General features: G+C 45.0%; 1 protein-coding gene across 3 annotated transcripts in view; it reads right to left on the reverse strand.

The window, feature by feature from the left end:
- Nucleotides 1-13,251, reverse strand: part of SEZ6L (seizure related 6 homolog like) — a 179,099-nt gene that overhangs the window by 7,919 nt on the left and 157,929 nt on the right. Inside the window, exons 12-15 of one of the 3 annotated variants that reach the window (XM_074321069.2) lie at nucleotides 12,188-12,379; nucleotides 3,982-4,176; nucleotides 2,120-2,152; nucleotides 177-291 (exon numbers count right to left, since the gene is read on the reverse strand). In XM_074321069.2, the coding sequence (XP_074177170.2) occupies nucleotides 177-291; nucleotides 2,120-2,152; nucleotides 3,982-4,176; nucleotides 12,188-12,379 (535 nt within the window). The remainder of the gene's footprint in view (nucleotides 1-176; nucleotides 292-2,119; nucleotides 2,153-3,981; nucleotides 4,177-12,187; nucleotides 12,380-13,251) is intronic. The other 2 variants (XM_074321071.2, XM_074321070.2) reach the window with 2 other exon arrangements.

A 13,251-nucleotide genomic window follows, 5' to 3' on the forward strand; every position in this document is an offset into this window, starting at 1 on the left:
ATAAATATTTATCCCAGAGCTGAGTTGACTCACACCATCCCTACAATCACATGAATACCAACCATCCCCGAGCTACAGGTGGAGACCCTGGGGTTCAGAGAGGTGAAAGGCCCAGTCCCCAGTGGGCGGGTGGTTGAGTGGACCGCAGCCCCTCAACCTGCCCCAAAGCCCCTTACCTGGTGATGTAAATATAGGCTCCTCCCAGCAGCAAGGAGATGATGAGGACAGGGATGAAGATGGCCAGCGCCATGTTTCCCCCTTCCAGTGACGTCTCCGCTGCCGCTTCTGCTACTAAACACAGAAGCCAGTGAGACCCTCATGTCCCACGCTCAACCGACACGGTACCTGGCTCCCAGGTGAGCACCTGCCCTCCTATTCCTGCACCCACTCAAAGAACTGAGGTCACAGAGCCTTAGCTATTGAAGAACCATCTCCAAAGGGGGAAGAGGTAGAGATGAGAGGCAATGGTGCTGGTTCTTTGCAAGGGAGTCCAGACCCATCCTGGGGTGCGGTGGTTATAAGGATGACTGGGAATTCTACTCATTTAACCCTGGTCATACCATGCCCATTTTTAGGGGGGTACAGTTGAGATATGGTTAATATCCAAGTCAAGGGAAGACGTGGAGAAAATCCCAGGTGTGCTAACTGGGGAGGCAGATTTGGCTGACATGCCGGGGTGCAGACAGGAGGGACCTTGTTGCACCCAAGACTGGCGGGTCCCCCAGAGCTGCTTGACCAGACCCTCCAGGAGAGGGCATGGAGCAGTGAGGCGGTTCTCCGTATCGCACACCCCAATGACACCCAACTGTGAAGACCCAGTTCTGAGTCTCCAAGGCCACGGCTGCATGCCTTCCTGGTCGCATGTTATCTTTCAGTATTGGTGGAAATGATAAGAACTATGATATCTGTCGTGGGGATGAGCTGGGGGTACGGCTTGAAGAGGACCCCCACATCTTTTCTAGACACTTGGCCTCCAGGTTTCCTCTGCCAATTCCCATGGCCACGTGTAATACAGCTCAGCTCTATGCCAATCTATAATCCAGTCACTGTCACCCAACAGGGTCTGCAAAATCGAACCTAATACCCATGATAAATGCACGAGCACAAAACATGACGATGGCTCTCATTTCTGAGAAACCTTTGAGACGTTCTCATGCTGCATTGATTGGGGAAAGGCAAAAAAGGGATGGACTGAAAGAGAGTGAGACCACGAAGTGCCTCTTTCCCCAGGACAGTGGCTAATACGTACTCCTCCTCTCCACTTATATGTGAGGCCTGGCTCTGCCTGCTTGGATTAAAAATCATCCGTGACACGGAAGGGCAACTGAGGCCATGTAATTCCCATCGCCCCAGATTCTGAGTGAACGGCTTATTGTCAGAAAGCTAAATGTCTCCAAAAATGATAATAAAACCTGCTTAATTGGTTAAAACTTTTTACAAAAATGAAACAATATAAATTTTTTCCTGATGCAATAGCCTGGGTGAGTGGTTTTGGACCAAACTGGAGGTCATACAGAATGCAGACTATTTCATGCATGGGAGGGGTTAGAAAGGAAAGGAACCAGAAAATGAAAACCAAAACAAAATCCTGGGTAGCCTTCAGTGTCTGTTCCACATTAATAAATCTCACTTGGTAATTCCTAATAAAAGGAGAACAGAGAACAAGGGGGATAGAGGGACACATATATTGGGGAAGAGAAAGATCGAGGGGAAAATAGACCACAGAACATTCCCCGGGAAGACCTTTCCTCCCAAACCCAGGAGGATGTTTAGCTTGGAAGGTGAGACGTGACTGGATTTTGTTTCCCAAAACAGTGCCATGTGGTTGAAAAGTTTTATAATAGGGTCATGTCATGGTCAGAAATATGGACTGCGGTTTTCTTACTTCATGAACACAACTGGCTGCCAGTCCCTTTGAGGTCACAGTTAGCACCATAAGTTGCCAATTCAATTATTTTCCCTTTACAATAGAATTTGTTTTGAAATTATCTCCAGCTGAGTGGAGGCAGCTTTTTAAAAAATAAATGTTGTAAGCACCTGGGTCAAGCTACCCAGGACCTGCCCTTGTTTTCTGCTCTTAGCTTGATTTATTGGATTTTTTTTCAACGATGGAACTCACCTTCTAAAGCGTGTTCAAAGCTGTCTTGATTAACTGAAAGAGAAATTGGAGACACTAGTCAATGTCAACTGAATTCATTGCGCATGAAATGAAGCCACTACGAACAGGAGCAAATCCTATGCCACGCTTTGCTGAAGTTAGTGCTGTGTTTTATTTATCTTGGGCCACTGGAATTCATGGAAATGCCTGCATGCTTTTCCTTCCTAGGTTCCTGAGAGAAGATGAGATAGAGAGGGAAGAAACAAGGGCAACAACAGTCATAGCAAGCGATGACTGAACACTCACCATATGTCAGGTATTGTGCTGAGAGCTTTATATATATTTGCTCATTTAACCCTCACCACAATCTCGTTAGGTAGACACTTTATCATCCCCAATTCACAGATGAGCAAACAGAGGATCAGAGAAGTGAGGGGACATCTCTGACATCCCACACCTTCTAAGTGATGGAGGATTTAAACCCGTACCGCTTGACTTTCTCTAGCCTCTGCTCTTAACTACATAGTGCTGGTCTTTACAGTATTTTCATGTAGAACAAAGGCTGATGAATGGTGAGGGTCGAGACAAAAATCCCAAATCCCAAATCCCCCCAGAGGTGAAAAACTGTCTTCCTGCTTTGAAATAGATATTTCCGTGAACCTTTCTAATTTCACATTTATTCCATATTTATTTGACTGGGATTTACATTCCCTGTAAAACCATTTTTGTTCATTCATTGCCATAGCAGAACTCTCTGGAATTCATTCATTTCTTTTTATTCCCTGTAAAACGTCTCTGGAAGTTCAAAATGATGGGAGCTGGTGTCTCCATGCCTTAGCATCAAAGTGATCATGGTAGCTGAGCATACAAATATAGCCCCATGGATGGGTTTCAAGGATGCAAAACCCTAGAGTGAAGCCGTAGGCAAAAAGATTGCCTTATAGCGGGAGTGGAAGGGGGGGGATCCCACTAACAGCCAAGCAATATTCATGTCCTACCTAATACCGAGACTTCCTAATTAGTGCCTTTGTTAAACCTACTCTCTGACTTTCATTACAATGTGATGAAAACCAAACCAGTTTTTGTTTTTCATCAAAATAAAATCAGTTAAAAAACCAGCCAACCAATCAACCAGCCAACCAACCAACCAATCAATTGCTGTTAACCGAAAAACCCTTCCTGATCTCAGATAAAGGCATTTGACCTCAACCAAAAGAGCAAGGAGGTTAGAACCTAGGAGGGCTTCACAGTCAGCGTCCATGGGAGCCCTGAACACAAAAGAGGCTCTGTAGGTACCATGCCTGGTTGCGGGGGACCCTGGTCCCTGAAGGTGAAACCACTTTAGATCTTATTCGACTGCCAGATATGTTAATAATATTAAAGACACGTCTGTCTTATTTAATTAAACCAAACTTAAATCAGTTTTAACATTAAATCGTTTCCCAGATCATGTGATACTGAAAATCACTTGGGTTAGATTCTGCTGTATTTCTTAATTGATATAAGCACTTAATTTCTTGAAGTCTTGTAACCCTTGGGAACCAAATGGTTGTGAGAAGCAGGTGTAAGAGGTGGGAAATGTTTAAGCCACGTAGTGGAAACAGGAGTCAACAGCAAAATGGCTCTCCTTGATGATAAAAACCTGAGCGTGAAAGAGCCCTGTTAGTAAGTAAAAATAAAAATGCGAAGCAAGGAGAAGGCACCGAGTCAGTTTAATTGGCAGCAATTGTTTTCTTTCTCAGTGGTGCAGAAAATAATGGTGGTAGCTTAGATTTAATAAAATACCACAGCTCTGCTTTCTTAGAGCAGATTTGGAATTCCTCCAAGCCTGTCCTGACATCTCTGGGTCCCTCAGTCCCCAGGTCGCAAGTAGGTTTCTTTACCTTTACAAACAGGTAGGGGCCCATTCCAGTGCGATGGCTGTCCCAGGATGCATCGAATGGTCACTTCGCCCATGAGCTCAAAGCCCTCGTAACACATGAAGGTGAGGGACTCTCCTGGCAGGTAGAGTCGCTTGTATAGGATTTGGTACCCGTTTTCAGGTAACCCAGGGTTGTCACATGCCAGGGACTCTTCCGCTGAAATGCAAGCCAAAAGGATCTCTGATGAAATGATGCAAATCTTTGGTCAGTCCCTCCATCATCCTTACTCTACATTCCCAGGTCACATTGAACTGTTTCCATTCCTGAAACTCACGTTTCTCTCTCCCACCTCTGGGCATGGCTTATACATGGCCATGGTAGAATGTACTGGGCTGTAGAATATGGGTTAAAAATCTTGGTTCTAGGGGACTTGGGGACAGGGTGAAAAAGGTGACGGCATTAAGCACAGATTGGTTGTTACAAAATAGTCATGGGGATGTAAGTAAGGTACAGCTTAGGGAATATAGTCAATAATATGGTAATAACTATGTACAGTGCCAGGTGGGTACTAGACTAGTCAGGGGGGTCACTTTTTAAATGATATAAATGTCTAACTACTATGCTGTACTACTGAAATTAACATAAAATAATATTGAATGTTAACTGTAATTGAAAAATTAAAAAGGGAGGCGAGGTGAAGGGGAATAAGAGGTCCAAATATCCAGGTATAAAACAAACAAATCATGGGGCTGTAACGTACAGCATGGGGAATACAGTTAATAATATCACGATAACATGGCAGGGGGTCAGATGGTTGCTGGACTTATCATGGTGCTCACTTCTTTGGGTATGTAAATGTTGAATAACTATGGTGTACACCTGAAACTAAGATAATATCGTATGTTAGCTGTAGTTTAATAACAATCTTTTAAAAAAACCATTGGTTCTGCTACTTACTAGCTGTGTGACCTCCAGCAAAGGCCACAACCTCCCTGAGCCTCAGTTTTCTTATCAGCAAAATGGGAATAACAGTAGTACCTTGTAGGGACTTGGAAGACTAAATAAGATAATGAATGTAAAATACTTAGCATGCTCTTGGCATGCCCCAGGTACTCAGTCAATGATGGATGGTGGTGGTGTTAAATTTTGAAATATTCCTCTGCCTCTCACCTTACCCCTCACCTGCCCACCCCAGCCTGGATAAGTCTTGTCTTTCAATACTCTGTTCTCATTTCTCTACCTCCAGGAAACCTTCCCTGATGCCCCCTACCCCTAATTGAGTCACTAAGCCTTGTAGTTCTTCCTCCATCCCAGCACTGCATATACCGTGTTGTATTTAATCATTTAATATCCGTTTTCCTCATGGGGGATGAGCCCATTAAGGCCTGTTTGGAGTTCAGGGCGTGGCATACAGTAGAAGCATCATAAATAACTTCTGTGGGTAAAATATTGACCTCTCTCAGCCTCAACTTCCTCATCTGTAAAATAGGCCACCTCGTAGGGTTTAGAGGATTAAATGAGCTCGCTCATGCATGTGAGGTGAGTAACAGAGTGAGCACCCAATAAACCCTGGTTATTTGTATGGTCTTCACAATTTTTGTCATATTTTCATACCAACTGTACTATTGTTTACTTAATAGTTTTATTTCCATTGACTTGCTTTTCCATTTCAACAGTGCCATGCAATTTAGCCTTGCCCTAAATAATATTCCAACGACCACTGTTTTCCAAGGTCAGTTTAAATTTTCTTAAAATAAAACACCAGAAAGTTAACCTGGGCGCTGTTTAAAGCCATCAGCAGTAGCACCAGTGGTGTAGATAATACTCCTTGGGAAATGCAACCCAATACACTGCACTTGACAGTTTAGGAAGCCCCAGAGTCTGTAGAGTTCATGCTTTTCTTTTTCTCCAGCAGACATTACTCTGCCCCTATGTGCCAGGCTTGTGTTAAGAGCTGGGGATAGAGTGGTGAACTGGAGAAGCAAGGTTTCTGTTTTCCCAGAACTCAGTTTAGTGCGAGAGAGAACGGCAGGCAGATGATTGCAACCCAGTGCGGTGACAGCTGTGATGAGGGAAGAAACACGGAGGAGAAACCTCGCCAGACCCGGTCACGGTAACGGGTGGGAAGTTCAGGGACGGTTTCCAGAGGAAACCTGGGAATTCAGTGTTCTGCTGGGACAGAGCGAAAGCTCAGGCCTGGCGAAGTGTGAGGGGTGGGATGCTGATCTGATTGCCTGCTGCTTTTCTCCGTCCTGGGTGGAGGGGAAGTAAGGGATTCTTAACGTAAATCCCATGTATTATCTGCAATGTAGCAAAGTGGCCAGCAAGTGGCAGTAGTAATTCAGGAGAATTTCTCCACAGCCTTTCCCTGAATTTCCTTTCATAAATTAACAGATTAGTGAGTACAACAAACATTTATTGAGCACCTTCTATGTATCAGGCACTGCTCTTGGCGCTGGTCATGAATGATGATAGATATGGCTCCTGCCTTCATGTAACTTAACATTCATAGATGCCACAGATAGTTTCTGGAACGTGACAAAGGTAAGTTCTTAGGCCTGGATGGCCAGCAGATTTGACGATGGGGGGAAGCGTCCCCAGCTGTTCTTCACTGGCTGCACTAAAATCCCCCTAGATTATTCAGTGCCCTGGCCCCACCCCTAATGCATTTTGATTTAATTAGTCCCCCAGAGTATTCTTTTTAAAGTTCCCCAGGTGATTCTAGAGTTTCAGCCAGAGCTTTAGGGGTAAAGGGTTTAGGGCTCAGAACCGCACTGAATTCATCATTTAATTAATTTCCAAAATAGTCAAACACCCAGTGTGTACCAGGTGATTTGCAGGTATTATTTTCAATTCTCGCCCCAAATCCTTAAAGGTAGGAACAGTAAGGACCAGAATAGCTAACATTCACTATGAGAGCGTCTTATGCACCAGGCACTATTTGGGGTTTTATATCTAGGAACTCGTTCAATGAGCATAGCAAACCCCAGGCCCAGATAGTATTATCACCATCCCCATTTACATCTGAGCAAAGAAAGCACAGAACTGTTGGGTATCCTGTTAAACCAATGCATGGGAGAGAGAGGAATCAAAAGCAAGTGGTCCCAGTCCACTGTCAATCACTGCACCATCTAGCCATTTTACAGATGAGAAAACAGAGACTCAGGGGAAGGTCACTTGTGAAAGGTCCCACAAGAAGGAAAAGGCTGAGCTGTGATCTGAGTCTAGGATCTCTCTCAAGTCAGTCCGATGCCATTTCGATCCAGCCATCAGTAAAATTCTAAGAATTCGACCTGGAATTCTTTGCTGGCAGAAACCTGCTTTCTCTGAAGGCGTTTGTATTTATCTTCAGCTCCCAGAACATGGCAAGAGAGTAACATACAACGTGACTTGAATTTGAAACTGGAGGCTTGGATCTGTTGTGTGAACTTGGGCGAATCACTGGACGTCTCTGAACTTCATTCTTCCTGTCTGTTAAGTAAACGGACTGGACCAAGGAGCCCATCCCCAGCTGAGACCGTGGCTGGGCAATGACATCCATACGCCAGGGATGTACCCACACTTTGAAATGAGATTGTCTAAGGCAGGTTTTCTCAACCTAGATGTTATTGACATTTTGGGCTGGGTAATTCTTTGCGGTGGTGGTGGTGGTGGGGTGGGGTGGGGTGGGGGGCTGTCCTGTGCCTTGTAGGATGTTTAGCAACATCCCCGGCCTCTATCCATTAGATGCCAGTAGCATCCCTTGTCCCTTCTTTTGACGACCAACAATGTCTCTAGAAATTGCCATTGACAGATGTCTCCTGGGTAGCAAAACCACCCTGGCTGAGATTCACTGGCCCAAGTTAAACAGTTCTGGTTGCAATCTGTATGACTTCATTCTGTTCTCCCCCAGGAATTCAAGTGAGTTAGGCTGATGGTCTTACAGACGTGATCACAAATCTAACCCCATTTCTATTTTTTTCATTCCTCCCCCTCTCTTCAACTGTAAGAAGAAAAAAATGTACATTTTGGGAGCACATTTGAGCAAAACGCTCAACAATCAGGTTCGTTAGTTATTGTTATGAATGGCTTGTAATATACCTCAAGCAGTAGCGGAACATTGAAACTGAGTGGTAAGTAGCAAACAGTGTTAACGGAGCATTTGTTACATGCCAGACTCACTGTTACGAACTTTTATATTTATGGTTGGCATGATCATTGCTTAAAACCTCTTTTTGATGAGGACACGGGCTCGTTCAAAGTCACACAACTGGCAAATGGCAGAGCTGGATGCAAACCCAGGCCTGCTGGAGTTTGAGTCCTGTGCATTTAATAATTCTGCTGTAATGAGGGCCCCTTTTTGTGCTCAAACACCCTGAGCCATCACGGATTCCTCCGAGCTATTGCTTTCTCAGAGACAGGAATTTCTAAATGAAGATGGGCACCCAGCAAAGCCTGGCGTGCTGGCTGAGGTGAGGATGCTGGGGACAGCTCATCAATAGGAGCTTTTACTAAGGTCACAGTCTGGCCATGTGGGCTCTCCCCAGGCCAGGAAATCTGCAGGTGTGTGGAGTTCTGGGGGCAGGGCGGTGAGAGGCTAGATCCTCCTGGGGAACTCTTACGTACCTCCCTAGAGAGCCACCATGAAACGCTCGCTGAATTGATCAGATCCTCTACTCTAGGTAGCTGGTTTATGTCTTCTGGATGGGAGTCTGAGGACTCATTTACCATGCCACCATCAAAGGAGGAAAGTTACAAGAAAGCCGTGAAGTCTAATAAAGCCCACATTGGTATTGCTGACAATAACAACGGCAGTAATCGTAACAAATACTGTCATTGGTTGAGACCGCTGGGCCGGAGGGATACAAGAACCAATTGGGTACAATCCTAGCAAGTGAATTACTTGAGTCTCTGAACATACAAACAGATCATTTCAATAAGCTACTGCAAGTGCTGTGCTGTGGTTGCTGTAACTGTAGGTGCCAGGGGAGCTCCGAGGAGAGAAACATGACTGGGCAGTCAGGGAGTCCTTCTGGAGGAGGTCACCCAGCAGAGCTGGAGGGACTGTGAATCCCAGACTCTTTCATTTACCGATGCCTGACCCATTCTTGAAATGGTTTGGGGTAAATGGACTAGGGGAGACAAGACATGACTTTGAGTTTCAGCTGGACCAAACTACCGCCTTGGGCAAGCAACCCTGAACAGTAGCTGTAGACAGAGCTTATACAATTTGCTCTGTCTGCATCATGAGCTTATTGGTGGAAGAGCTTTGCCTAGAAATTGGGACTGCAGAGTGATGAGGTGGGAAGATGATGCTTTTGGGGTTCGTCAGGCTTGAATTGGAATCCTAGGTTCTCCCCAGCCTGGCTGTGTGACCCCAGGAAAGCTATCCACCCTCTCTGGGCCTCCTTTGCCTGCTTTCATTGGACACACATACTATTCATGCAGTTTTGTGAGGGTAAAACATGTTAATGTTGGAGAAGGGCGTGGCACAACAAAGGTGCCCATCAAATCGGGGCTGTTTCCATTGTTCAGCAGAGGAAATGATTTAAAACTAATTTATGTCTAACAACTTTGTCCTTAAAAAAACCCTCAGAACCCAGACTATAACCTCTCTTTCACTCGGGACATCTCGCTGCAAGAAACTGACCATCCTCCTGCCTCACGTGTCATCTCCCATCAGCCTCTGGAACCACATGTTGGATTCTTCCTCAGGTTTCTGGGAGAATCGGGAGTCTCCTGACACCCCACTTGGCTCGTGAACTCATTAGCATGGGTGTCAGGGAAGCCGTCTGCACTGAGCACTGCAGTTCCACACGCTGAGATTTCAGGGAAAGGCGGCTCCGAAGGGAGGGAGGTGTGCTTCTCGGAAACCTAGCAGCCAAGTCAGCTCAGAGAGTCTTTGGAGGCTCTGCCTCATTGGTGAAGTGCCTTTTCTCTCTTTTTAAAAACGATATCTCTACCTTTCGGTATTTTACAATAAGCTTTTATTTTCAGTTTTTCATGTCTGGGGCTCTGCAGTTTGAAAAAATCACTCAAGCGGCTTCTGATCTCCCTGACTGGTCACTAGGAAGCAAAGGGAACTGTATTTGTTTCCTAGGCCACCATAAGGAAGGGCCACAGACTGGAGGGCTTAGCACAACGGAAATTTCCTGTCTCACAGCTGCGGAGGCTTGATGTCTGAGATCAAAGTGGCGGCAGGGCCAGGCTTCCTCTGACACCTGTGGGGGAGGTTTTGCCTCTCTCCAGCTTCCGGTGGTAGCTGGCAATTCTTGACGTTCTGTTACTTGCAGGTGTAGCACTCGGATCTCTGCTACATCATCTCATGGTGCTCTCAATGGGCTATGTCTGCACCTGAGTCCAAATTTCCTTCTCCTTCTAAGGACACCTGTCACTGGATTAGCACCCATCCCAATCTAGTATCACCTCATCTTAACTTGATGACACCTGCAAAGACCCTATTTCCAAAAAAGGTCACAGTTACAGGTACTGGGGGTTAGGATGTCATCATCCCTTTTTGGGGCACACAATCCAACCCATAATAGGAACCAACCAGAGTGAGCTTGGCCCAAAGGTCTGGGGACTAGGGACAGGGTAGTGTTTAAGGGGTTAGGGCCATAGGCTACCAGTCCACTGGGATGTCCCTGCACGGGTTTGTACCCTGCCACGCACGGTGAAATAATAGTGGAGGCAAAGCTGGTGGGAGCGGCACTGGACTTGGAGAGCAGGGTCCTAAATGTGAATCCTAGCTCTGCCCGTGAAGAAGTGCTATGACCTTAATTGTATTTGCCTTCGAGTCTCAGTTTCTTTTTCACACACACACACATAGTTATTTATATATGTACAAGTGTGTGTGTGTGTGTATATATATATATATATATATATAGTGTGTGTATGTCTGTGTGCATACACAGACATACACATTCACAAATATACATATATACTCGTATATATAAAATCTGTTTACCAATGTATTTTATACAGTCCATAAATGATAACTATTATTGTCTGCTTTTCCCTCTGAGCTTAAGTTTCCCTAATATATATGTACACACACACACACGCACACACGCACACACACATAATACTACACACATACATACATATACATTCACAAATACATATAATGTGCTTAGCAAAATGTCTTACACAATCAATAAATAACAACTATTATTATGACCTGAAAAATGGGGCAGTTGTGTCTTCTCTGTAAGTTATCCCTCAGCTGTATTTTATCTCCCAGATTCCCCTCCGCTCTAGAAATTCTAGAACTCAGACTGAAGAGGGAGCTGGGAACCCAGGGCCGTGTGAGCTAAGAGTCCCCGTTACACGTCACAGGAGGATAATAAAGTCCCCCCTTTCCTGTGCAGAAGCTTTAAATTTCGATGTAGCCCTACCTCAGCTTCTGGAGCTCGCGCTGGCTGTACCTTGCATGCAGTTGTTTATAATACACTGATGTAAAATGTTCGCGGTGCCGACAGTTTCTAAACTCCGGTTATGGCGTGAGGCTTGGTTCCTTCTGTAAGGCCTCCTGCTTTCTTTAAGCAATGATTCTGATCCCCAGCCACACATCGAAACCCTTGGGGAGCTTTAAAAACCCTCACTGCTTAGGCTGCACCCCAGACCAGTTGCATCAGAATGTCCCGTGAGTTTTCAAACTTCTCAGGTGATTGCAGGTGCAGTTAAGGCTGAGACCCCTGGACCGTCACTCCCCACTTCCTCTGCTGGCTAAGAATAGCAACCCCTCCATTTTCAGAGTGACCTTGGAAGCCTCTTCATTTGTTTGTTTGAGTTTTTATGGTTAAGAAACCCAAAAAAGTGCCTTTTTAACGCAACATTTGCTTTGGTGGCTCCAGTTAGACGAGGGCAAAGAGAGTTTAAACCCACCTTATTTAGTGCCTCAGGGACCGCTCAATTTTAAGCAGTTAAAGAGTCAGGCAGGTCTGGTGTGCCTCTGGCCTCCACTATTAACTAGCTGTGTGACCTGGGGCAATAATTTCACCTCTCTGAACCTTAGTATCCTCTTCTGAAAATGAATACAATAATGCCATGTTCACAAGGCTCCTGGAGGAAGAAGAGAGGGTTCCCACCCTGTCTGATACATTTACCGTAAATATCATAGTATCCATGCCTTCAATCCATGTTAGCTATTGTGTGAGGATAATGATAACCGCTCCCAAAGGGTGGCAGGCCTCCTCCTAACAGCCTGGCCCTCCTCCGTGAATAAGAGTCAATAAACAGGACTCACAGACACAGTGGGGCAAGCGGGATGTCCAGATGGGAGTGCCCGTCTCGCGGCTGTAGCAGGTCAGAAGCGAGCTCCCCTCCAGCACAAAGCCGGGGTTGCAGGTATACTGGATGGTGGTACCCACCAGCAGCACAGGATCCGAAATTAGGCGGGTCGAGTGGTCCACTTCTCCGGGGTCAGTGCAGTACATAACTACAGGGGATGAAATCAGACCAAGTGCTCGTCAGGGCTCTGGATGATCAGAGGTTTCCTGAGATTTACAAGACGACCTCGAAAGCCTCCTAACTCAGCTCTTTTCCTGTTTGGAAGATAACGCATGTGCTCATCAAAGGCGGCTGGAGAATAGGTTAGGATGAAAAGGATCAGCATTTCAGTCCACTTTGAGGAAGTGGTCCCAAGAAATGTTTGCATCAGGGCCCAAAGGCCTATATACAAGGTTGTACATTGCACCATTATTTGTAATGGTAAAGAAAAAAAAAGGAAAGGAAGAATGCAAACTCTTTAACAGGGGAAGAATTAAACATGGAACAGCCACCCATAAAATCCTGAGCAAATACTAGGGAGAACAAAGTGAAGATGACTTGTTGCTTGCTTTAGTACTTGATTGTAGTAAAACAAACAGCCATTACTTTTTTTTTTTTTTTATTAATTAGTTTCAGGTGCACAAGACAAAGCAAAACTTAGACATTTATCATTTATATCCCTCACACTGTGTGAACCCCCCTCCCCCCATCCACTATCCCTCTGTACATTCCCAAAACCTCTCACCTTCGCCATTACTTTTTAATTAAAAAAAAATCGATATAGAAAAAAAGAAAACAATAAACTAGTTAAAAAAAAAAAAGAATGAAATAGACAACATGGACAATATGAAAAGATGCCCGTATTTCTGAGTTGCAGTTGCAAGGTAGTTTGTATGAATTGATCCCTGTTATTACAAGTCCGGTATTTGTAGCTATTTCTATATGAATATCTATATACGTCTATATACACAATACCTTCTACACATGCATGTGTGTGTATATACAGCCCACACAGACATACACATGCAATTGGAACCATAC

Source organism: Rhinolophus sinicus, chromosome 9, assembly GCF_057876585.1.
Source record: "Rhinolophus sinicus isolate RSI-liver-muscle chromosome 9, RSI-T2T, whole genome shotgun sequence".
Classification (NCBI taxonomy): Eukaryota; Metazoa; Chordata; class Mammalia; order Chiroptera; family Rhinolophidae; genus Rhinolophus; species Rhinolophus sinicus.